At 36.1% G+C, this 25,000-nt stretch overlaps 1 protein-coding gene across 28 annotated transcripts in view; it reads left to right on the forward strand.

The window, feature by feature from the left end:
- LOC136835601 (disintegrin and metalloproteinase domain-containing protein 23-like) overlaps positions 1–25,000 on the forward strand; it is a 546,464-nt gene that overhangs the window by 309,568 nt on the left and 211,896 nt on the right. For all 28 annotated transcript variants that reach the window (XM_067099311.1, XM_067099327.1, XM_067099331.1 and 25 more), the window contains exon 4: positions 6,434–6,585. In XM_067099311.1, the coding sequence (XP_066955412.1) occupies positions 6,434–6,585 (152 nt within the window). The remainder of the gene's footprint in view (positions 1–6,433; positions 6,586–25,000) is intronic.

Consider the following 25,000-nt stretch of genomic DNA (forward strand, 5'->3'; position numbering starts at 1 on the left):
ATTTGTAGCTTAATGTTTGTGAATAAACGAATGATATCAAATTAATGTAATATAAATTATATATATATATATATATATATAAATTATATATATATATATATATATAAATTATATATATATATGTATATATATGTGTGTATATATGTATATATATATATACATATATATATATATATATATATATATATATATATATATATATATAAAATCATGTGTATACACAGGCAGTAACTAAATTCGACGCTGGGGTGTATTTACACAACCACACACGCTTACAGTCAGAGCTGAATTTCTATTTGTTTATAGGCAAGTGCGTGTATACAGAGCGTGGATGTATTTGGCGTGTGTATATATACACGGCACAAATATAAAACCGTACGGCCGAGAGAGCACCGCCTCGGCAGAAGGCCTGGGCCGAGTTCAACAAGATTTTTCCATTTGCAGCGGAATTAGAGAGGTGTTGCTTTGTATGGAAGCCATGTTTTATCATAAAGTTCTCTCGGCTGGGGGTGTGTGTGTGTGTTGGGGAGAGAGAGAGAGAGAGAGAGAGGGGGGATTTTCTCCAAGATAGTGAATATCTCAGAGAGAAGATCATAAGGGGAGAGAGAGATAGATAGGGGATTTTTCTTCAAGATAGTGAATATCTCAGAGAGAAGATCATAAGGGGAGAGAGAGAGAGAGAGAGAGAGAGAGAGAGAGAGAGAGAGGGGGAGGATTTTCTTCAAGATAGTGAATATCTCAGAGAGATCATAAGGAGAGAGAGAGAGAGAACTTTCTCCAAGATAGTGACAGACCTCACAGTGAAGATCATAGTTTTGAGAGAGAGAGAGAGAGAGAGAGAGAGAGAGAGAGAGAGAGAGAGAGAACTCTCCTAAAGGATTCCGTTCTGTGATGAAACTAAGACAAACTTGAGTCGAAGCGTAGTTTTGATATAATCTCTCTCTCTCTCTCTCTCTCTCTCTCTCTCTCTCTCTTCTCTCTCTCTCTCTCTCTCTTAATGGCCTTGAATTCCTGTTATTTTCCAGGTTTATTTATAAACTCAACAACATGTGTCCTGAAAAGGAATGGCGTGTGTCACCATGTATAGACTGGGAATCAAAGGAGCCCAGATCGAAACGAGTCTTATCGAGAGAGAGAGAGAGAGAGAGAGCAGTGGTATCATGAAATCAGCAATACTGAAGTGTGATGCTTTTCTTGATGAAAAAAAACATCTTTGAAAAAAGGTCAAGAATATTTATGCATTTTATATATATATATATATATATATATATATATATATATATATATATATATATATATATATATGTGTGTGTGTGTGTGTGTGTGTGTGTGTGTGTGTGTGTGAGTGAGTGTGTGTGTTTATGGAAAACATTCTTTGGTTAAAAGCACATGAAATTAATGTTAAAGATAATGGTACCTAACAGTTAATGTGTCACTTTCTACATGAAATTAATTTTTAAGATAATGGTACCTAACAGTTAATGTGTCACTTCCACATGTCTCTGTGTATTAAGCTATGTACACCTTTCATTATATACGCGTTGACGAATACCTTTAATTTCACAAAGTCCTTTTTCATATTTCTGTAACGAAATAGAAGGAAATATGATCATTAATGATGGTTAATATCAGCGAGTCAAAGTGAAAATTGGCAGATTCATAACTCTGATTGTGATGAATTTGTGTAACAGGAGGAAAACCTCAAAGTAGTTGCACTGTGAATCAATTGTTAGGAGAGGGTTGAGGAAAGTAAGATGGAAGAAAGGGAATATGAACAGAGGTACAGTAAAAGGAGTGAAAGGGGTTGCATCTTGAGTCTTATATTGTTTTTCTTAAAGAAATAGCATTAAATATAATGGATACTAACATTTACCAGTGCAAACTCCTTCTCCTTACTGAATTAAGGCCATTTTTAGTTTTCTGTAAAAGAAAACTATTGTGCCGGCTTTGTCTGTCCGTCCGCACTTTTTTCTGTCCGCAATTTCTCTGTCCGCCCTCAGATCTTTAAAAACTACTGAGGCTAGAGGGCTGCAAATTGGTTTGTTGATCATCCACCTTCCAATCATCAAACATACCAAATTGCAGCCCTCAGTCCTCAGTAGTTTTTATTTTATTTAAGGTTAGAGTTATCCACAATCGTGTGTGTGGCAACGATATAGGCCAGGCCACCATCAGGCCATGGTTAAAGATTCATGGTCGCGGCTCATGCAGCATTATACGGAGACCACCGAAAGATAGATCTATTTTCGGTGGCCTTGATTATACGATGCACAAAAAACTCGATTGCGCCGAAGAAATTTCGGCGCATTTTTTACTTGTTTTCTTACAGCTTCGGTAAAGGCCAAAGCTTTCGTCATACCGTTCCATATTTAAGTGATTTTAGGAAAAAGATTTACGTAATGATTTCGCAATTGAAAACTTAGATCTGTCTCGACGGAGAATTCCGTAAATAGCGTCTAATCTTTTTTTTTTTTTTTTTTTGCCACTTGTAGGTAACTGTATATAGGGACGAGCTTTCTCCATAGATCACCTGCATTGTTACAAAAGGCAAATTTCAATTTGCAAGCGATGAATTATAAGCCTTCTGTGAGAAAGAAGCAGCTTTACGTCATTAAAATACATTTTTATCGTATTTGTCTTTGAAAATTCTTTTTACTGATATATTTTTTGACAATACATCTTTTATCATATCTGACTTCGAAAATTCTTTTTAAGATATTTTTTTGCGATCCAATTTTTTATAACATCTCAGTTCTAAAATTCTTATTACTGATATTTTTATGAGTTTATTATTTATAATATATATATTTTATGATATTTATTATTTATAATATATATATATATATATATATATATATATATATATATATATATATATATATATATTATATATATATTATATTCCGCTGTGTGTTTCAGGAGCGGTTTTTCTCTCTTCATATGTGTGCGCCTCCTGTTCCAATTGGATGAATTCGCGTTCATAATAATAATAATAATAATAATAATAATAATAATAAATGTTGATTTGCTTGAACACCATATGCTTCTAACGACATTCGATGATACCAACCCTTAATTGTTGGACGTAATGTGACACTGATGCGCTTCTTCGGGGTCGTGGATCCACATAAATACATATATCCAAAAAAAAAGATAATTTCGCCTGATATGGATAAATTACGAACGAAGGAGAAATGTCAGGCAATCATCTTCTTCTTCTTCTTCTTCTTCTTCTTCTTCTTCTTCTTCTTCTTCTTCTTCTTCTTCTGCATTTGCTGACGCAGGACTTTGGACGAGACTTTTCCTAGGCAATTGAGGTCACAAACCTATTTCGAAGAATTCCTGCTCGGAGGAAAAAATAGAGAAGAAGAAGTAAGGATTTGATTGACGCGACTCGTACCTGTATGGTATCGAGTGGTCTTTTTATGTAAAAGTCAATTATTTATCCTCCGTAAAGGAAGTAGTGTCGTCAGTCCACCTCACGCGGTGCACTGTAGGCATTACTTAAGGCTCTTTGCAGCGTCCCTTCGATCCCTAGATGCAACCCCTTTCGTTCCTTTTACTGTACCTCTGTTCATATTCTCTTTCTTCCATCTTACTTTCCTCAACCCTCTCCTAATAATTGTTTCATAGTGCAACTGCTTTGAGGTTTTCCTCCTGTTAAACTTTTCAAACCATCTTACTGTTAATTTCCCTTTCAGCTCTGAATGACCTCATAGGTCCCAGGGCTTGGACTTTGACCTAAATTTTATATTCCATTTCATTCCAATATGTTATCAAGTATTTCATTATTAGATCGCGTTTATCCTCGACCTATCGTTTATTATTTTTGGCTGTAAACAACTTCTTAGTTATTTTGTTTTCTTTAAATTTTTTTTCAGTTTTCTGTAAAAGAAAACTATTGTGCCGGCTTTGTCTTTCCGTCCGCACTTTTTTTGTCCGCCATCGGATCTTCAAAACTACTGAGGCTAGAGGGCTGCAAATTGGTATGTTGATCATTCACCCTCCAATCATCAAACATACCAAATTGCAGCCTTCTAGCCTCGTACTTTTTATTTTATTTAAGGTTAAAGTTAGCCATAATCGTGCTTCAGGCAACGATATAGGCCAGGCCACCATCAGGCCGTGGTTAAAGTTTCATGGCCGTGATTCATACAGCATTATACCGGAAAATAGATCTATTTTCGGTGGCCTTGCTTATATGCAGTAGCGGCTGTACAGAAAACTTGAGTGCATTTTTTACTTATTTTTATATGTCACGTTTCTTGAATAACATGTAACAGATGTCAATGTTTGCCTCTCGTTGATGTCAAGGTAATCTTGACACTTGACACGTAATTATGATGACAGAAGTAATAACAGTGATGATTGTTAGGAATAATATTGTTATGAATGTAATTCACATTCATAGGAGTATCAGGAATGTATTTACTGTATATAATAATAATAATAATAATAATAATAATAATAATAATAATAATAATAAATTTCTGACTCACACGTGATTGTGTGTTGATTATTTCTTTCAATAATAATAATAATAATAATAATAATAATAATACTGGTAAAGAAATAGGCAATGACGATGTCATTGTAAACATATATTGATGAGGAGAATCGAGCAGGTTCTCGGAAGTTCTTTTTATATATATTTTTAATATATGTAATTAAGAAGTTTTATAAATAATAATAATAATAATAAATTTACACTTACATCTCTGTAGATTTAACCATTTTAGTGAGTCTTAACCATTTTAGTGAGTCAGTTGATTTTGAGATTCTTATAAATAACATAATAATAATAATAATAATAATAATAATAATAATAATAATAACAATAACAATTATATTTTAGATTTCTTAACCATTTTATAAAATCAATAATAATAATAATAATAATAATAATAATAATAATAGTAATAATAATAATAAAATATATTGACACTTACATCTCTGTAGATTTCTTAACCATTTTAGTGAGTCAGCTGATTTTGAGATTCTTATAAATAATAATAATAATAATAATAATAATAATAATAATAATAATAATAATAATAATAAAAACTCCAAACTGTGTCCAGAAATTCCACGTCACACCGTATTCCCAAAAGTTCAGAGTTGCACAAAATAAGCGAATATTGCCCCAGACCGAAATATGACCGGAAGTATACCAATGGCCCACCGATATCTTAGGATATCAGTGACCGGACAAGGGGCAAATCCGTTTAGAGGCCAGAACGAATTCGTTTAGAAAGTCGGCGTAAAACTGTTCTGGAACGGAACGTGTATGATACATGTATGATACGATGGAAGCAGAATTGAGTATACGCGCGCATGCGCATGTAAGTTCAAACGCTGATATTTTTTCTGTATTTATTTATTTATTTATTTAATCATGTATTTTTGGCGTTTGTTCGTTTACGTGTTTTTTTAGCAATTTAATTTTTTAGTTTATTTCTTTGTTTCTCTAATTGTTTATTTCTTCGTGTTCTAAAAAAGTATTGCCTCATATATATATATATATATATATATATATATATATATATATATATATATATATATATATATATATATATATATATACAGTATATATGTATGTATGCATATATATATACACATACATATATGTGTATATATAAACAAAGGCAGTGCCGCGGAGGAAAGAGAGACCTTTGAGTACTGCAAGGCCTTTCGACTTATTGTCCTTTGCTTAGCAGGCTGGTATAGAAATATAAAAGTAAGTTTACAAACAAAGCTCGTAATATGCACCTTGGAATCCAACACAGTTGAAGAATTAGCAGACCTACCAAAACAGAGGTATATAATTAAGAGGTTTTACAAAAGATTAGGCTTAACCACTCGAAAATAGTGACTAGTCAATTAAAAGATTATACAGGAAAGATATATATATATATATATATATATATATATATATATATATATATATATATATATATATATATATATATATATATATATATATATATATATATATATATATATATATTTATATATATTCGAACCCAGGTATGTTGGGCAATAAGCCTGGCCAGGTAAAAGCCTGAAATTCAGAATTACGTAGGTTCCAACTTCTTTAATGACTCGTGTGGCTCAGTTAGTAGCGCCCTTTCCTTTCTAGTGAAAGACCGGGGTTCGATCCTGATGCGAGTCATTAATTTATCTCTGTTATTTGTGTTGGTTACTTATATATATATATATATATATATATATATATATATATATATATATATATATATATATATATATATATATATATATATAAACCAATGAAAACCTTTCAGTGTCACAGGACACCTTACATTCCTTTGTTGATTACCTGTTAAAGAATCTAGTATATATAATTCTTATCTTACGTGTTCCGTATTTCCAAACTGACTGTCAGACCTAACCTTCTTCCCTTCAATATCCACAGCTGAGGTGGGACGCCTTCTAAAAGAGCACGCCGAGAATCGGGACTTCGTCAACTCCCTAGACGCCCAGTATTACCAGATCACGTACCCAGTTCAGCTGCAGAGGCAGGGCAAATCTCAGGGCATCTCCACCAGAGATGCGTCTCAAATCGCGGTAAGTCTTCTTCTTCTTCTTCTTCTTCTTCTTCTTCTTCTTCTTGAAATCTCACTCTTTGTGTAATAATCTTTACATTTTTTAGTTGTCTGTAAAAGAAAACTTTGACTGTCCGTCCGCACTTTTTCTACCCGGCCTCTGATCTTGAAAACTACTCGCGCCTAGGGGGCTGCAAATTGGTATGTTGATCACCCACCCCTCCAATCATCAGACGCACCAAATTGCAGCCCTCTAGCCTCAGTAGTTTTCATTTTATTTAAGGTTAAATATTGCCATAATCGTGCACTATATAACTCAGGTGTTCTCTTCGTGTCCTACCATTCGCAGGTGAGCATTTCAAGTTCATTTGCTCTTATAGTACATTGTATGTATGTGTATATGAATGTGTATGGTCATACATATGATAAAGTATGCATGGGATAAGGAAGCATTGTATATTATGTATATATACTGTAATTAAGTGTATATTTATATATATATGTATATATATTGTAATTAAGTATATTTATATATACATATATAATTAATTACAGTATATATATGAATATATACTGTAATTAAGTATATATATATATATATATATATATATATATATATATATATATATATATATATATATATATCTGTATATATAACATGTACGTATGTTTTGTCTATGTACGTGTATGAAAGTGCGTGCTGCGCATGCCTGTACAGACAGATTAAGAGCTCAACGAATGAAAATAGAGAGCAGGCATTTTCTATTTATCTCTTAGGGCGCGGAAAGCAGCAGTCTAGTTACACACCAGACGCGATGGCACGACCGGATTTGCCAAATATCAAAATTGCTCACAGGCGCTCTTTCCCCGGATCAGCGGTGTTAACAGGTTTTAAAGGTTCATGTGAAATACCTCTTTGCTTCGGTTTATCGATTTAATCTCTCTTTTTGCTTTAGTTTTCTGTTTTTATCTCTTATCGAGTGTGGGAGTTGACTGATTTTGTGGTCTTATCGAGTAGCCGTTATATTAACATTCAGTCTTTGCTTTTCTCCGTAAGGTTTTTTTATTTCATTCCTTTTATTTATTTTCTTTATATAATTATTAGTTTATTTATATATGTATATATTTGTTATTTATATATTTGTGTGTGTATGTATATATATATATATATATATATATATATATATATATTTATTTATTTATTTATTTATATATTTATTTATTTATTTATTGTTAAGTTTCAATGGTTTAATGATGCTGTTGAAACCCGCTACATAACAGCAGTAGGAATCATTGTAACAAGGTGATGGAGTAGTATGTAAGCAGTAGATTGGTAATTATTCTCTCTCTCTCTCTCTCTCTCTCTCTCTCTATATATATATATATATATATATATATATATATATATATATATATATATATATATATATATATGCCCTATTTGCCCTGTTATGATGTCGGCAAAGAAATTGAGAAAAGCTTTTAAGTTATATCGCCGGTATATTTAACGTAACAATTCTCGGAGTTAGCCCACTCCATCTTCTCGTGTCAGATCCACAAAAATACTCTGCAAACTCATTTGTAATTTGGGAAAATCCGCGAGAGAGAGAGAGAGAGAGAGAGAGAGAGAGAGAGAGAGAGAGAGAGAGAGAGAGAGAGAGAGAATGCACAGATTACTTGACTCCCGGGCGTGGTATATAAACCTGGAAGTTATCGTGGACTGTGGGACTGCGCCTCTCCCCCAACCAAGCGTTGCCCTACCATATGCAAACCATTACCATGGTATTTGATCGCCCTAATGGTATGGAATGGGCGGCCAGGGCGTCGTAAAAGTGAGCCGTATCTCCATGACGTGCGAAAGCTGATGGCCGTGCATACACACAGGAAACGGGTACAAATAAAAAAAAATAATAATGCAACTCCATAGAATAATATAGAATTTCCATCCATTCGTACCTAACGGACTTTGACCGGTAGTCATCGCGCAGCTGGAAGCTGGGCGCAGTTATCAAATGCATGTGGCGGGTCTCTAACTCTACTAAAAGGAAATTACTGGCGGTCGTACCTCTGGCAACAGTGATTGTATCTGCCATGCAGTAAAATGATCATATCGAAATTTTTTCAATTTTTTTATTTCTCCTTAATTTGTTCGTATGTTCCGAAAGTGGTGAAAAAATACTCAGAAATGGAAAGGTACGAGAGAAATCAGAGAGAAATTCGATGCTGTTCGTTGCTAGGCTTACTGTTTTCAGAACTGAAATGAACGCGAAACCATTTGATTATAACAAGAGAGGTGTAGAATCATTAAGCCATATTCTCCCGCTGAGTAACTTACGAAGTTTTTTATGAAGTTTGATATCCCCTTCGTTCCCAAGGCTGTTGTGGAAGGGGGGAGGGAAGGGGAAACAGGAATGACCGTCTCTCTCTCTCTCTCTCTCTCTCTCTCTCTCTCTCTCTCTCTCTCTCTCTCTCTGTACTGCCTGACCCACTTATTGACTTTAGGCGGCACAGATCGTAAATCTCCTTGGAGGAGGAAGAAGAGTTCAGAATGAAACTCGGTCTGCGCCGAGTTCGTCTTAAACGAACGTTTAAACATTGGACATTTTTATTATTTCTACGCTCTGGATAACGTCTGATTACGCTGTCTGTTCCTCATTCCATTAAAGGGAACGTCGTTTTTGTTCAGGCCTTGGGAGCTGTTGGGTCTAACAGTCAGTTTCTAGTGTTGTAGGTCTATTTAAAATTCTGCTTGGATGCTTATTACGGCTGGCAGCGCCGTTTTGCTCTTGGATTAAGATAGCTGTTTGTGGAGTAACATTGTTCAAGTTTATTGTTTATATGGCTAATAACTTACGATATGCTTTCGAAGACTGTAAATAGCTCAGGAGAGATGTATGCATTGAATAAAGAATACAAGTTTTTTGTGGTTGCTCAGTTGCCTTATTTGTGCATTTTTGTAATAATTATGTAAACCACGCCCGCGTACAAACACGTGTATATATATATGTTGTATACTTAAATACAAATATATACGAGGCGAGGGCAAATGTCTATTGGTCTAAATATACTGGCTTACTCAGATTTCTATTCCTATCATTGGCCTTTGTAAAACGAATATTAAAATGTTAGATTAAAGAAAGTATATATATATATATATATATATATATATATATATATATATATATATATATATATATATACAGTATATACATAGTTAATCACCGTTAAGCCTTATCCCTTGTCCCTTTTGAAGACTTAGAGTGTCGTGTGCCGCACACACATTGTCAAAGCCTTAGAAATTCCCCAGTTTCAGAATGCCTAGAGACCCTATGTACACAGATAATCTCGAATCGCAGTTGTCCCGGTGGAACGGAAATTTTATCAAGGGAATAAAGGAAGAGTATGTTTAATGGCAAGTTAAAGCAATCACTTTGTACCGCAGAAGATTATGAGGAATCAGACCTCTTAATGTTTGGTTAGACATGACAGTATATATATATATATATATATATATATATATATATATATATATATATATATATATATATATATATATATATATGTATATATGTATATATATATGTGTGTGTATATATATATATATATATATACAGTATATGGTACATCACTGTAATGTGACCGGAAATAATAAGTAGAAAACCACAATAATGTATATGAGCGATTGTATTTTAACCCCCTTTTTTGTACATATATACATATATATGTAGTATGTGTGTGTATATATTTGTTCTTGTGTATGGTTATGTAGAGTACTATACATGTGACAGTTGACTTCGAGCACAGATTTTTAAATTCACAGATTTTTAGGTTCAGACGTGCATGAAATTTTACAAGGTATGTGAACATAAAAAAATCCGTCAGATCTCTTAGTTAAATTGTTATATAATAAATCTGCGGTCCTGTCGCATAGGGTTACATTCATAATGACTGCGGCAATTAAAATTATAATAAAAGCCTGGATGCACATTCGAATTCAAATAAGTTTTCTTGAAGAATATTAAATCCATCTTAAATATCAGTTATATTTTGTGAACAAACAGATAAACGATTAAAAACCATATATGCGTGAACAAATATCTTATTAAATTTAAACCTTTTTGGCAATGTAGCTGAATCCTTGTGACATCAGTATAATACTGGCCAATCGATCAGCAAAGTTTAGCAGCAACGTTGTGTCAGGTCAGTGCTTGGATGGGTGGTCAGCAAGAAATATAAATGTCAGATGTTTTCTACCCATAAGCCCTGGGGCTTGTGGGTCAGGACGATTGGGTAGCAGTCCCACACCAAAAGACTTTTTTAAAAACTGTATAAAAACAGGAATATGTATTCCTATGCAAACATATATATATATATATATATATATATATATATATATATATATATATATATATATATATATATATATATATATATAATATATATATGTATATATATATTTTAGCAAGTCATAAACTTTAGAAAGTCTCTCTCTCTCTCTCTCTCTCTCTCTCTCTCTCTCTCTCTCTCTCTCTCAGCATCGGGAGGAAGACTCCCATCATCCGAGCGAGCATCCCAGCTGCAGTAGCCTCCATTTCAAAGACTCCGTTTCTGCGACTCTCTCTCTCTCTCTCTCTCTCTCTCTCTCTCTCTCTCTCTCTCTCTCTCTCTCTCTCTCTCTCTCCGGTAGCTTAGCCCCCGTCGTCTTAATCCAATTCTTGAGGGCCCCTTTTGTGATCCGGTTTCAAAGGCTCCAATCTTTATTTTCTCATTCCGGTTGCCCCCACCCCCTCCCCTCTCCCCCTCCCCACTCCCCTGTGTAATCTCATTCCTCCTCTCTTTAAATCCTTTTGCGTTGAGGAACACGAAAAGGCATTAGAGTCACACATTTTGAGGTAGGTGGGTGGCTGCTGCCCCCCTTTCCTTCCCGAAGGTCGTCGTCGTCGGTGGTGGTGGTGATGATGCCCTTTTGTCACAGGTCCTCCTCCTCCTCCTCCTCCTCCTCCTCCTCCTCCTCCTCCTCCTCCTCCTCCTCCTTCCTCCTCCTCCTCCTGCGTATTGATGCTCCGATATTTGGCAACATGGGTTTATTAATCATTTCATTTCGCATGTCGTTGCTCTGCTTTTTTTTTTTTTTTTTTTTTGTTAATCGCAGTTTTTTAGTTGGTTTTCGTTAATCCCGTTTTATAGTTGGTTTCTGTTAGTACTAACAGTTTTAGAGTTGAATCTTGTTAATCCCAATTTATAGTTGATTTATGTTAATATTAACAGTTTTATAGTTGAATATTGTTAATTCCAGTTTTTTATTTATTTCTGTTAGTCCCAGTTTAGAGCTGAATATTGTTAATCCCAGGTATTGATGATTTCTGTTAATATTAACAGTTTCAGAGATGAAATATTGTTAATCCCAGTTTATAGTTGATTTCTGCTAATCTCAGTTTAGAGTTGATTTTCGTTAATCCCAGTTGATAGTTGATTTCTGTTAATCTAAGTTTAGAGTTGAATATTGTTAATCCCAGTTTATTGTTGATTTAAGTTAATCCCAGTTTTGAGCAGATTTCAGTCAATCCCAGTGTACAGTATAGTTGATTCCCGTTAATCCAAGTTTTGTTTGATTTCTGTTAATCCCAGATTATAAGTGGTTTCTCTTAACCCCAGTTTATAGGTGGTTTCTCTTAATCCCAGTTTATAGTTGATTTCTGTTAATCCCAATTTATAGGTAGTTTCTCTTAATCCCAGTTTATATTTGATACCTATTAATCCTAGTTTATAGTTGATTTCTGTTGATCCCAGTTTATAGTTAAAATCTGATTGTCCCAGTTTATAGAAACTCTCATTGCCCCAGTTTATAGTTGATATGTTTGGAAGGAGAGCCATGCCTCTTTTCGTTCAAATTCGAATTTCGTGATTCAGAATCACTCGTATTTGTATTAACCTAAGATCCAGTTCATAGACCATTTGTCCACGATGGAGTACTTCTGGCCCCACCCCTTTCTCCTAAAGTTTTTAGGAGCATTTTTCCTCCGGCCCTGAGTGAGGGCTGCGCAGTGCCTTTCACCGTACCATTTTATTTTAACTCTAGTACGTGAAAGCACCGAATCCCCTTCGGGTAGTGAATCCATTCCTCGTAATTCGGCATCTCGAATCCGTTCATCCGGTGGCTTATCCGGAAAAGCCCCCCTCTCATCCGAATTTTTTTTCCGAGGGCTTGCGACTTGCTCAGCCACCCCGCCCACAACACCCCTCTCCTCCCTGTTCTGAAGGACGGGAACCTCCATAACCTTTAATCATGGGATTCGATCTCTTTAACCTCCCCGTTTCATTGGCGTCCATATCGGACGGAAGAGTCTCTAATCCTCTTTTAGTGCTCCGATCACGATCGCCTCCTCGCTTCTTCGGGCTCTTCCGCGTCGTCCGTCGTCTGGGAGATCGTTCCGTCCGTAATCGGCAACGGGAAGTGCCTCCTTTTTGCGCGCTCCCCTCGGGAATGTCTGTGTGCGTGATTCTGTAGTCGTATCTGGGTGGATTTCAGTTTCTTCAACAGTTTCAGGAAGGAATTACTTTGAGGGTCCTCTTTCTTTTTTGGGGGGCCGGTGATCTGTTCCTAAGTTACTGAAAGGGGGGACGGGGGGGACCTGTTCAGGAATGGGAAGGACAGGTAGTGATTGCGGTTTAGTAGCTGAAAGATGCACCCCATAGAGGGAGTGGGGGGGGTTAGTGCCGTCAGTGCCCCTTACGCAGTGCACTGTAGGCATTACTTACGGTTCTTTGCAGCGTGCCCTCGGCCCCTAGCTGCCAACCCCTTTCATTCCTATTACTGTACCTCCGTTCATATTCGCTTTCTTCCAACTCACTTCCCACCCTCTCCTATTGATTCTTATAATATATATAATATATATATATATATATATATATATATATATATATATATATATATATATATATATATATATGCAAAGACTGCCTCTGACTAAACGCACGAAGAAGGAAGTGACAAAACTGTCGCCATGTTATCCGCCGAGAAGTTCCCTTCGATTACACCAACAACTTCGCGTAAGGAAGAGGTGGGAGATTGAGGAGGCTTTTCCTCCTCCTCCTCCTCCTCCTTCTTCCTCCTCCGCCTCCTTCCTCTTTCCTAGAACATCATCCGAGGCATCGGGTCTCCCAGATCTTATTATTGTTGGCTTTATTGTTGGGATTTATTTCCCCACCCATGAAATTCACAAGGAATAACAGAGTGGAGAGTTCCGCACGACATGGCCCCCAAAGGGGAGAGAGAGAGAGAGAGAGAGAGAGAGAGAGAGAGAGAGAGGAGAGAGAGAGAGACAGAGACAGACAGACAGATAGTAATAGTACAGGTAAAATGGCAGAGAGAGAGAGAGAGAGAGACGGACAGACAGACAGACAGAGAGTAAAAGGAGAGAGAGAGAGAGAGAGAGAGAGAGAGAGACAGACAGACAGACAGAGAATAAAAGGAGAGTGAGAGAGAGAGAGAGAGAGAGAGGAGGGATAGATTTTCAAACCAGGAAGAAGAAGAAGTAGAGCCGAGAATATCGCACCTTTTGTCACCCCTTCACTTCGCCACCCCTCCCCCCTTCTGATTTATTACTAAGAGTTGGTGAAGAACGACGTCAAATAAAAAAAAAAAAAGTAATGGAAAGGCGAGTTAGGAAGCTGTGAGAAAAGAACTGGAAACACGGAATAAAACAAAGGAGAAGGAATAAATTTATTCGTGACAGCCAGAAGATTTGAATCGGCGCGAAGTATTGCGCTGATAACAGTAACACTTTAAAGTATATATATGTGTGGCTGCTGTGGAGACTACAGTGAGAAATGTAGGAACATAGAGAAAAGAGTTGTCAGATATATATATATATATATATATATATATATATATATATATATATATATATATATATATATATATATATATATATATGTATATATATATATATATATATATTATATGTATATATATATATGTGTATATATATATATATATAATATATGATCACATATAAAATGTGATTAAAATACATTAATTATTATATAGAAACATAAGGTCTGATAATAATCAAATATAAACATATATTCAGTACCTATTTCGTATAACAGATCAGAAATAAAATGAAGAAATAAAATTATAACAATAAATGATAAGCAGTCCTCATGAAATCTTTTTTTCTGAGGGGGAAGGTCATTGGTAATCGATCAAATTATAAATTAGCTTGAAAGTAACGTTCCATTTTTGAACAATATACTGACTCATAAAGTACATGAAGAAATTTTATCTTGGTAACAATTTCAATGGAAGCAGTCCTAATTTGATCTTCATTTTTTTGTAAAACAGTGTGTTCTTGGTTTATGGTTTTAATTGGTAATCGATGCTCAAATTAGATTGCTCTTAGCTTCTCTCTCTCTCTCTCTCGTAGGGGTTAGTGCCGTCAGTGCACCCTATTTTTGGTTCACTGCAGGCATATACTGTTCTTTGACTCCCTTCGATAAAGCTGCAATTGGTTTTATCTTTACTGTTTTTCAATGGAGGACCTCCATCTTACTTTCCGGTCCTCCTAACAGTTGATGGATCTTTTCATTTTAACACCTTTCAAAACAGTCTCAACTCTTGGTTTATGGCACAAGTGCTTGGCCTTTCCTAAATTCTGGCTTCAGTTCAATTCTCTCTCTCTCTCTCTCTCTCTCTCTCTCTCTCTCTCTCTCTCTCTCTCTGTTTGCTTTTTCCTCCCCATGTTATTGTTAATTTTGCAACCATGTTCTCCAAGAATTTAAAATCATTTTTGGCCACATAGTCTGTCACTGGTATTGTTATCGTGAGAGCCACCCATTGTTTGAATTATATCTGCAGTCGTCCCTTTAACTGTTCTTTTCCATCATGAACATCACCAAAAATTAATCATATTTCGATTTCTGTATCTCAGTCTATTTGGAAGTCAGCCAGTAAGAATCTGTTTCATTAAAGTTTACATTTCGGTGGTAATATTGTTAATTTTAAAATTTTTCCCCGTTTTTTTGTAGTCCATCAGTTTATATTGTACAGTCCTTTCAGTATCCCTGCTGGCTCGGGTAATTATCCTGTAATCCTAAAAATGATATTCTGCTCCCCTACTGCAGTAAACTTTTATCGTTAACGCCAATTCTGTAGCAAAAGCGCATGAACTAAAGGGTTGCAATGTATATTAATTTTGTCTTTTGTACTGCGCCAGTAGTGCATGAACTGAAGAGTTGCAATGTATATTTGTAGTTTGTACAGCGTCAACTGTTTGGCTGTAGGGTAGCAAAATTAACAGCCTACAACAAAAGAGTTGGCGATGTATAAAACTGTAAATATACACTGCAACTCTTTAGTTCACGCACTGTTGGTACAGAAATGGTAACTTGCAACCACAGTCATACTCTGTAACCTTATTTTGTATCCAATGACCCTCGGCTTCATACCTCCTTCCACAGAGAGCAAGATATTTCGATATACATTTATTGCTGATTGTGGTCAGATTTTTCCTTCTCTTTAACCACTTTTCATTTTGTGTTTTTTTCTACTCTACTTTTGTCTTATTCTTAAATGTATTACTATTACATTAATAGAATAATGGTTTGTTTTTATCATACCTAGATTCACACGTATAGCTCCGGATCAAATTAACTCGGCTTTTGCCCCAAAAAGTGGAAAATCTGGTTTTTCAATTATTTATTTTTTATATATTTATTTTTGTTTTTGACGGGGATGCTCCTGGCTCCCGAGGAAAGGAACCCCTTTTTGCCCTAGGGAATACAGAATTACCAGAAGAATTTCAGAATTTGAGAGCAAGAGGAAATAAGCCATCAAAATGGTGGCCTAAGATGGTCATAATCCCCATTAAACCTTCATAAGAAATATTGTTCAATAAATATAGATAAATTAAGTGTGAGGGAAATTGGAGGGGTAGAGAAGAACTGAAGTAATGAAGTACGATGTTGGTCATAGGGCATGCAACCTCATCCCGAATATCAAAGATGAGAAACTTCCAGCAGACGTTAGGTGTCTGATATAAGAGACAAATGTTACAAGAGGCCTGGGAAATCAGTAGCACGAGATTGATGAATTCTGAAATGGAAGGTTTCTGATTCAACTCGATAGATGAGAATTATAGAGGGAAACCCATCAATAATCGACGATGGAAAGGCTGCCAAAGAGAGTTGAAGGAGTTGAAAGCTTAGAAGCAGCACCACAGGCTTTTGGAAGCATTTTTTTTAAGGCTTACGGGTTATGAACGTGTTGATAAATTTTGAATTCGCGTTAATGATGAACGTGAGATGTCGAGTCCCTTCATTTTCGGATTTGAGTAAAATGTTTTCCTTGTTATGTAATGTAAGTCACCGTGGGGGTTAAGTAAGACCTCACGTGGTGCACTGTAGGCATTATCTTTGCCGCGTCCCTTCGGCCCCAAGCACAAATTATTTCATTCCTTTAATAAATCTGGAAAAAGCTTTCACAATACTTGTTTCAAGAATGGATTTCTTCCTGTTACACCTTTTATTGCTGTCAATTTCCCTTTCAGGTGAATGACCACATAGAAGAAATTCTATATTCTGTTCTGTTGTGTAATTGAAGTAAGAGGAAAGTAGGTACTAAGGAAAGGAATAAGAGGCAGAAGAGGATTGCTTTATTGGAGAAAGAAGAAGAAGAAGAACAAGAAGATTAAGAAGATGAAGAAGATAATGAATAAGAAGAACAAGAAGAGGAATTAGAAGAAAAAACAAGAATAATAAGAAGAAAAAGAACAAGAAGAATAAGAAGAACAAGGACGAGAAGATGAAGAATAAGAAGCTGAACAAGAAGGGGAACGGACCACAATAGAGACACGGCTAAACGAACGCCAGGTGTTGCTGGCTACTCAAAGTGGGTCGCTGAAGAAAAAGCAGGGGAGAGAGAGAGAGAGAGAGAGAGAGAGAGAGAGAGAGAGAGAGAGAGAGAGAGCTCTCGGCAACACCGCGAGAAGAAATAAAAAATGGAACAGGCTGCAGATGTAGCATCTCCAACTACGTCAGGATGAAAAAAATATATATATAGCCAGATGAGAGCGTGTTCTTTGTTAACTCCTGTTCCGTTTCGTATTTTTAGGATTTTCTTTTTCTATTCACTAATCAACCCAGTTCTGATCAGTGTTGATGCCGTTCACTTCCAGGCTGCGGAATTTCTCTTTGTCTTTTGCCGCAGTTTGTGAATTGTGTGACATCGCTGTCTTTCTGATTTGTCAGTAACGTCACCGTGTTTCTGATTGATCATGAAACATTAGTTTATCTTTTTAGTTGTTCTTCATTTCTTCAGTGAACTGGTGCTCTCTCTCTCTCTCTCTCTCTCTCTCTCTCTCTCTCTCTCTCTCTCTCTCTCTCTCAGTGAACTGGTGCTCTCTTTTTTATTTCTCTCTCTCTCTCTCTCTCTCTCTCTCTCTCTCTCTCTCTCTCTCTCTCTCTCTCAATGAACTGGTGCTTCTGTTTCTTGCCATCATTTTTTATTTCTCTCTCTCTCTCTCTCTCTCTCTCTCTCTCTCTCTCTCTCTCTCAACATGAAGGATATACAGTATATATATTTATATTCCCCGGCCTGTGCGCAAGAAGCAGCAGTCCTTGTTTCCAGATCTACCTGAATGTCTGACTCCAGTTGCTGTGTTTATTCGCCGTAAATTACTTCTATGTATTCCGTCTATGTACTGTGCCTCAGCTGGCCTAGTTTCCACTGCCCCCTCCCCCCCTCCCCCCCAAACACTTCCTTCCCACCTCTCCTCCCCTCCCCTCCTCCGTCGGTCCTCGGCGTGTTAACCCTAATTTCTCCTCCTTGCGTAGGAGCACTTCCTCGGCCTACTTCTGTCTTCTTCTTTTTTCCTCTTCTTCTTCTTTTTCTTCTTCTTTCTTTCTTTCCTTCTTCTTACTTTTCCTTCTTCTGCCGCTGCTTCTTCTTCTTCTTTTTCTTTTTGGTCTTCTTCCGCTTCTTCTTCTACTTCTTGTCTTCTTTTTCTATTCCATTTTCCTTTTCTTCCTCTTCTTCTTCTCTTTCCTCTTGTCCTTCTTCTTCTTCTTCTTCTTCCTTTTCCACTTTTTCTTCTTCTTCTTCTTCTTAATGTGCCACCCGCTAACGACAACAATCTGAAGAGATCTATAAACAGTCCTACTTCCCACCCCCATCCCCCCCCCTCTCTCTCTCTCTCTCTCTCTCTCTCTCTCTCTCTCTCTCTCTCTCTCTCTCTCTCTCTTGTCCTAGGCATCTTGTCAGGAGTAATAAGGCGACAGAGGTATCGCTCGCTAATACACTTTGCTTATCTAATGCACGAGGTGGAAGCCTTACGGTAGGGGAAAAAGGCAACACGAGAAGAAAGAGGGAAGAAGAAGGAAGGAAGGAGGAGGAGGAGGAAGGAAGGAGGAAGAGGAGGAGGAGGAATGGGGGAGGAGGACAGAAAGGTACGAAGAAAACGAGGAGGAAGAGTAAAATTGACATTTATCCCAGGAACGCACTTCAAAGGCGCAGAAATAAGAGAGAGTGAGAGAGAGAGAGAGAGAGAGAGACAGAGACAGAGAGACTCCCTTACCTGGGTAGGTGAAAGGGAAGCACAGAGAGAGAGAGAGTGAGAGAGAGAATTATTCCTTTCTCCTGAGGAGGTGAAAAGGAAACAGAGAGAGAGAGAGAAAGAGAAAGAGAGAGAGATACTCCCTTACCAGAGTAGGTGTAAGGGAAGTAGAAATAGAGAGAGAGAGACATACTCCCTTACCTGAGTAGGTGAAAGGAAAGCACAGAGAGAGAGAGAGAGAGAGTGTGTGAGATAGAGAGAACTTGCTTCTTCCTCCTGAGCAGGTGAAAAGCAAGCAGAAAGAGAGAGAGAGAGAGAGAGAGAAAGAGAGAGAGAGAGAGAGACCCCAGCCTTCTCCTGAGTAGGTGAAAAGGAAGCGGAAATTGAGAGAGAGAGAGAAAGAGAGAGAGACTTACTCCCTTCTCCTGAGTAGTGGGTGGATAGAAAGCAAGAAATATGCCGAGGAACAAAATGACAGACATATTACCCAGCTGTGAGAATCTAAAGGGGAAAGTTATATACCCGGGAGAAAGAAGTTACGAACCCTGTACAAGGGCGTGTGAAAAGAAAACGGCCATTGTTGGTTTTTTTTTAACCCACTTTTTCTTATATATATATATATATATATATATATATATATATATATATATATATATATATATATATATATATTAAGAAAAATGTATATATATATAAAGAGAGAGAGACAGAGATTTCGGTTGCTATTTTCCCGAGAACTTTGATGAGAAAGTGCAGTGATTGGGTGCGTGGCTATTAGATTAAAAGGACTTTTTCAGTTTATCGCATATATTCATTTCGTCATTTGAGTTGCTATTTAAGGTTTCTGGCTATTAGATTAAAAGGGTTTTTTTTAGTATATCTTATATATTCATTCCGTACTTGATTTGCTAGTAGGTTTTCTGGCTATTAGATTTAAAGGGCTTTTTTTTAGTATATAACGCATATATTCATGTATTCATTTGATTTGCTATTAGGTTTCTAGCTATTAGGGCTCTTTTAATATATCGCATATATTCATTTCGTCTCTTCATTCGCTATTAGGTTTCTGGCTGTTAGATTGGAAGGGCTTTTTTTTAGTATATCGCATATATTCATTTCGTCATTTGACTTGCTATTAGGTTTCTGGCTATTAGATTCAAGGGGGTTTAACATGTCATATAGTTTCATTTCTTTAATTTTGCTATTAGGTTATGTTACTAGATTAAAAAGGACTTTTTTCTTTTAGTATATCATATAGATTCATTTTATGGGTAAATGGCTATTAGGTTAAAAGGGTTTCTTCAGTATATCCTAAAGATTAATTTCTCTATTTGATTTGCTATTTGGTTCATGGTTAAAATGGGTTTAGTATATCATTTAATTTCTTTATTTGTTTTTAAAATGGACTTTATAGATATATCATATAGATTAATTTCTTTATTTGATTTGCTATTTGGTTCATGGCTATTAGATTAAAATGTCCTTTTTAAGTATATCATATAGATTAATTTCTTTATTTGATTTGCTATTTGGTTCATCGCTATTAGAATAAAATAGCTTTTTTAATATGTATAGATTCATTTCTTTATTTGCTGTGCTATTTGGTTCATGGCTATTAGAATAGAAGAGCCTTTTTTAATATATATAGATTAATTTTTTATTTGATTCGCTATTTGCTTTATGGCTATTAGATTAAAACGCGTTTTTTTAGTATATCTCAAAGATTCAATGTTTTTTAATTGCTATTAGTTTTATGGCTATTAGATTGAAATGGCCTCGGTATATCATAACGTCATCGTTCCTATACTTGATTTACTTCAAGATATCCGAAGCAAAATACAAAATCATTGTATTATTCAAGAGAACATTTATGAACAGAATTATTCCCAACCATACTGCAAGAATTTTTCCCCCTTGTTCTAAATCATTGCACGAAGAAAGAACGAGAGGAAGAAGAGAAAGAAGATAAAAAGGGAACACAGAACAGCGTGAGAGAGAGAGAGAGAGAGAGAAAGAACTCAGGAAGTCAAGGTTGGTTCATAAGAGGAATATAACGTGAAGAAAAAATGCATTTCTGGATCTGTTATGGGAAGAGAGAGAGCGAGTGTTGTTGTTATTATTATTATTATTATTATTATTATTATTATTATTATTATTATTATTATTATTATTATTATTATTTTCAGTTTTCACCCTTTTCAATTTTTGTCGCTAATACCAGTTTATTAATGTAATTGTAAATTTGTAACGAACAACAATTTAATCATGGCATTGTGGATATTATTATTATTTTTATTTTTATTATTATTATTATTATTATTATTATTATTATTATTATTATTATTACTGCAAATATAGTTACGAAAGTGTGCGTGTTTTTGGCATTGTTATTATTAATATTGATATTACATCAGTATAATCACAACATTGTGAAAATTATTATTATTATTATTATTATTATTATTATTATTATTATTATTATTATTATTATTATTATTATTATTATTAGAAGCAGGAGTACTAAGCTTGGTCAAGTAATAGCAGTAACAATTACAACCATATTAAGAATGACGTTACTGCAGCCATAATAAAAAAAACCGCGCAATCAAAATTACACTTAAAACAATTCTAAAACAACTACGCAATCACAATTATATTTAATAATTCCTAGCTTCACAACCCTTCCCCACCAAACTTAGTAAGCTGGTGTTGTACCCTAACAACCAAAGGTTAATGGAAGGAACATCATGAAGAGAACATTGCTTAAGAATTCGCGTCATGGCCTCTCGTAATCTGCAAATGACTTGAGGTTTTCTCTCTCTCTCTTCCCCTTATTAATTAATATTCTCAGATTAAGATAAAAAATAAAGTTATAGGAATTAGATGGATTTTCAGGGGGAAATTGGTGGGAGAGTCGTGATGCATTTGTATATAGATCAGGAAAGATTTTATATATATATGTATATATATGTATATATATATATATATATATATATATATATATATATATATATATATATATATATATATATATATATATATATATATCTTAGTATCGACTTTATATAATGGCTTTGATATAAAGTCGAAACCGGTCAGGATTTGCACCAAGTGTTTTATTTTCCCAGTGATAAAATTGTTGCATATAAATCACTTGCCATTTTGATTATAATAAATAAATAAATATTATATATATATACATATGCGTGTGTATAAATGTATATGTATATGTATATACTGTATGTATATATATATATATGTATGTATGTATGTATGTATATACTTATATAAATATATATACATATATTTATTCGTGTAATGTAGTAGTACGTTATCGTCATCACTAATATGGTACATTATTGACTTTTCTAACCTTTACAAAATAACCTTTATAAAATTATATATTCCACCGTAAAGTTTCATTCTCTCTCTCTCTCTCTCTCTCTCTCTCTCTCTCTCTCTCTCTCTCTCTCTCTCTCTCTCTCTCTCTCTCTCTCTCTGCCAGTTTTTAAATCCTGCATCAGTGTCAGAAATCGGGATTAGCTGTGACGCAAATCAGTGTCCACCTCTGTACGTCAATTCGGGAGTAATTTGTTTTGAATGTTCTTCTTCTTCTTAATCTCCTAAGTACTTTGGATAGTCCCCACCCCCTTTTCAATTTGTCCCATAAAGATTATCTCGCATCAACAAGAGTCAGATTTGTTGTCGTCTCTCCATTCTCCAAAGCTATTCTGTCCACTTCTAATAAAAAATAAATAAAAACTTCCCTCTGGCATAGGTCTATATCGCTTACTGTAATGTTTGTGACTCCAGTAGGCCTATCGTTGACCTGTGGTATAAGCCTCGCTCTTCTTCCTTCCAGATTTTTTCGGGAGCCGAGCTAGATAGAGGGAAATGTTTGTCCATTACACCGAGTTTTTTTTTTTACTCTTGAAAAAACAAGTAGGGCTACTGACATTGCCCATTCAGTTTTAAGGTATATTTTAGCATCTCTGGGATTCCATTATCCCAAATTGAACGGATGTGTACGTTTTTGAAGCTTGTGTGGTGTCTCGTGTATGTATTTATGAGATATTTAAGGTGACTAATCGCCTCTAATGATAGAATACCGTTTATTTTTACACTGGCACATTTATTCTACCAACAGTATTAGCCAGAAGATTCACGCTTATTCAAGAAGGATTGGTTTATAGCAGTTATTTTTATTCCCCGTCAGGAGGGTTGGTGCCGTCAGTGCACCTCATGCGGTGCACTGTAGGCATTACTTAAGGTTCTTTGCTGCGTGCCTTCGACCCCTGGCTGCAACCCCTTTCGTTCCCTTTACTGTCTCTCCTTTCATATTCTCTTTCTTCCACCTTACTTTCCACCCTCTCCTAACAGTTGATTCATAGTGCAACTGCGAGGTTTTCCTTCTGTTACACCTTTCAAACCCTTTACTGTCAATCTCCGTTTGAGCGCTGAATGACCTCATAGATCCCAGTGCTTGGCCTTTGGCTTAAATTCCTTATTCAGTTCAGTTCTTCATTTTCAGAGGTTTAGGTTTTTTCCAGAGAGAAGTACAGCCTTAGATATATCTCAGTGGAGAGAGAGAGAGAGAGAGAGAGAGAGAAAGGGCGGTGGGGGCCAGTGGGGGCGGTCCGAAATTGTATCTAGTAGCTCACCCAAATCCACAAATCCAGAAAGAGCTTGTAAAGGAATGGGTTGTGGGCGCGGGGTGGGGGTTGGCCAGGATTTGTGGGGAGTGGGGTGGGATTATGTAGGGGGAGGGGCGGGGAGGAGGAGGAGGTCACGAACCGAAAATTTTTGGGAATACGAGGCCCAGTATAATTGGAACCTTCGCTCGCCTAAATGATTCAAGGGAACGGCCACCACAATGCTCCGAGCCGCCATGATCGAAAATATATATCTGAGAATAGGAAGCACCTCGGCGAACCCCACAATAAGGTTAAAGTGGAAACTCTGTTAAGGAGAAAAAAAGGAGAGAGAGAGAGAGAGAGAGAGAGAGAGAGAGAGAGAGAGAGATTCTCTCTCTCTCTCACTCGTCCGACAACAAGTTCTAACCGCGCTACCCGCTGAAGAAAAAGAGACAGGAATTTGTTTCTCATATTCTGTTATTGGATTTCTCGTTCTCTCTCTCTCTCTCTCTCTCTCTCTCTCTCTCTCTCTCTCTCTCTCTCTCTCGTATTTATCCCTCTCTCTCTCTCTCTCTCTCTCTCTCTCTCTCTCTCTCTCTCTCTCTCTCTCTCTTTTTAAGGCTCACTCATTTTTATTTCGTTTCATTTTTTTATTCCTTACTTATCCCTCTCTCACTCATTTTTATTTCCTTGCTCTCTCCCTCTCTCTCTCTCTCTCTCTCTCTCTCTCTCTCTCTCACTCATTTTTATTTCCATCTGCAGGATTGGCCCTTTAAAAACTCTCTCTTCTCTCTCTCTCTCTCTCTCTCTCTCTCTCTCTCTCTCTCTCTCTCTCTCTCTCTCTCTCTCGTTTTTATTCCCTTGCCTCTCCCTCTCTCACTCATTTTTATTTCCTTGCTCTCTCTCTCTCTCTCTCTCTCTCTCTCTCTCTCTCTCTCTCTCTCTCTCTCTCTCTCACGTATTTATTTCCTTGTCTCTCTCTCGTTTTTATTCCCTTGCCTCTCTCTCTCTCTCTCTCTCTCTCTCTCTCTCTCTCTCTCTCTCTCTCTCTCTCCATTTGATTGCTCTCTCACTTTTATAAACTTTCCTCCCCGAGAGTCATCGCGGGCACTGAATATTGATCTATTATATTATTGCATCTCCGGAAGTATATTTTTATTTCAGGATTGGCCCTTTAAAAACTCCTTCTTGGATTCTTCTCGTGGAATCCGACTCTCTCTCTCTCTCTCTCTCTCTCTCTCTCTCTCTC

Source organism: Macrobrachium rosenbergii, chromosome 55 (assembly GCF_040412425.1).
Source record: "Macrobrachium rosenbergii isolate ZJJX-2024 chromosome 55, ASM4041242v1, whole genome shotgun sequence".
Classification (NCBI taxonomy): Eukaryota; Metazoa; Arthropoda; class Malacostraca; order Decapoda; family Palaemonidae; genus Macrobrachium; species Macrobrachium rosenbergii.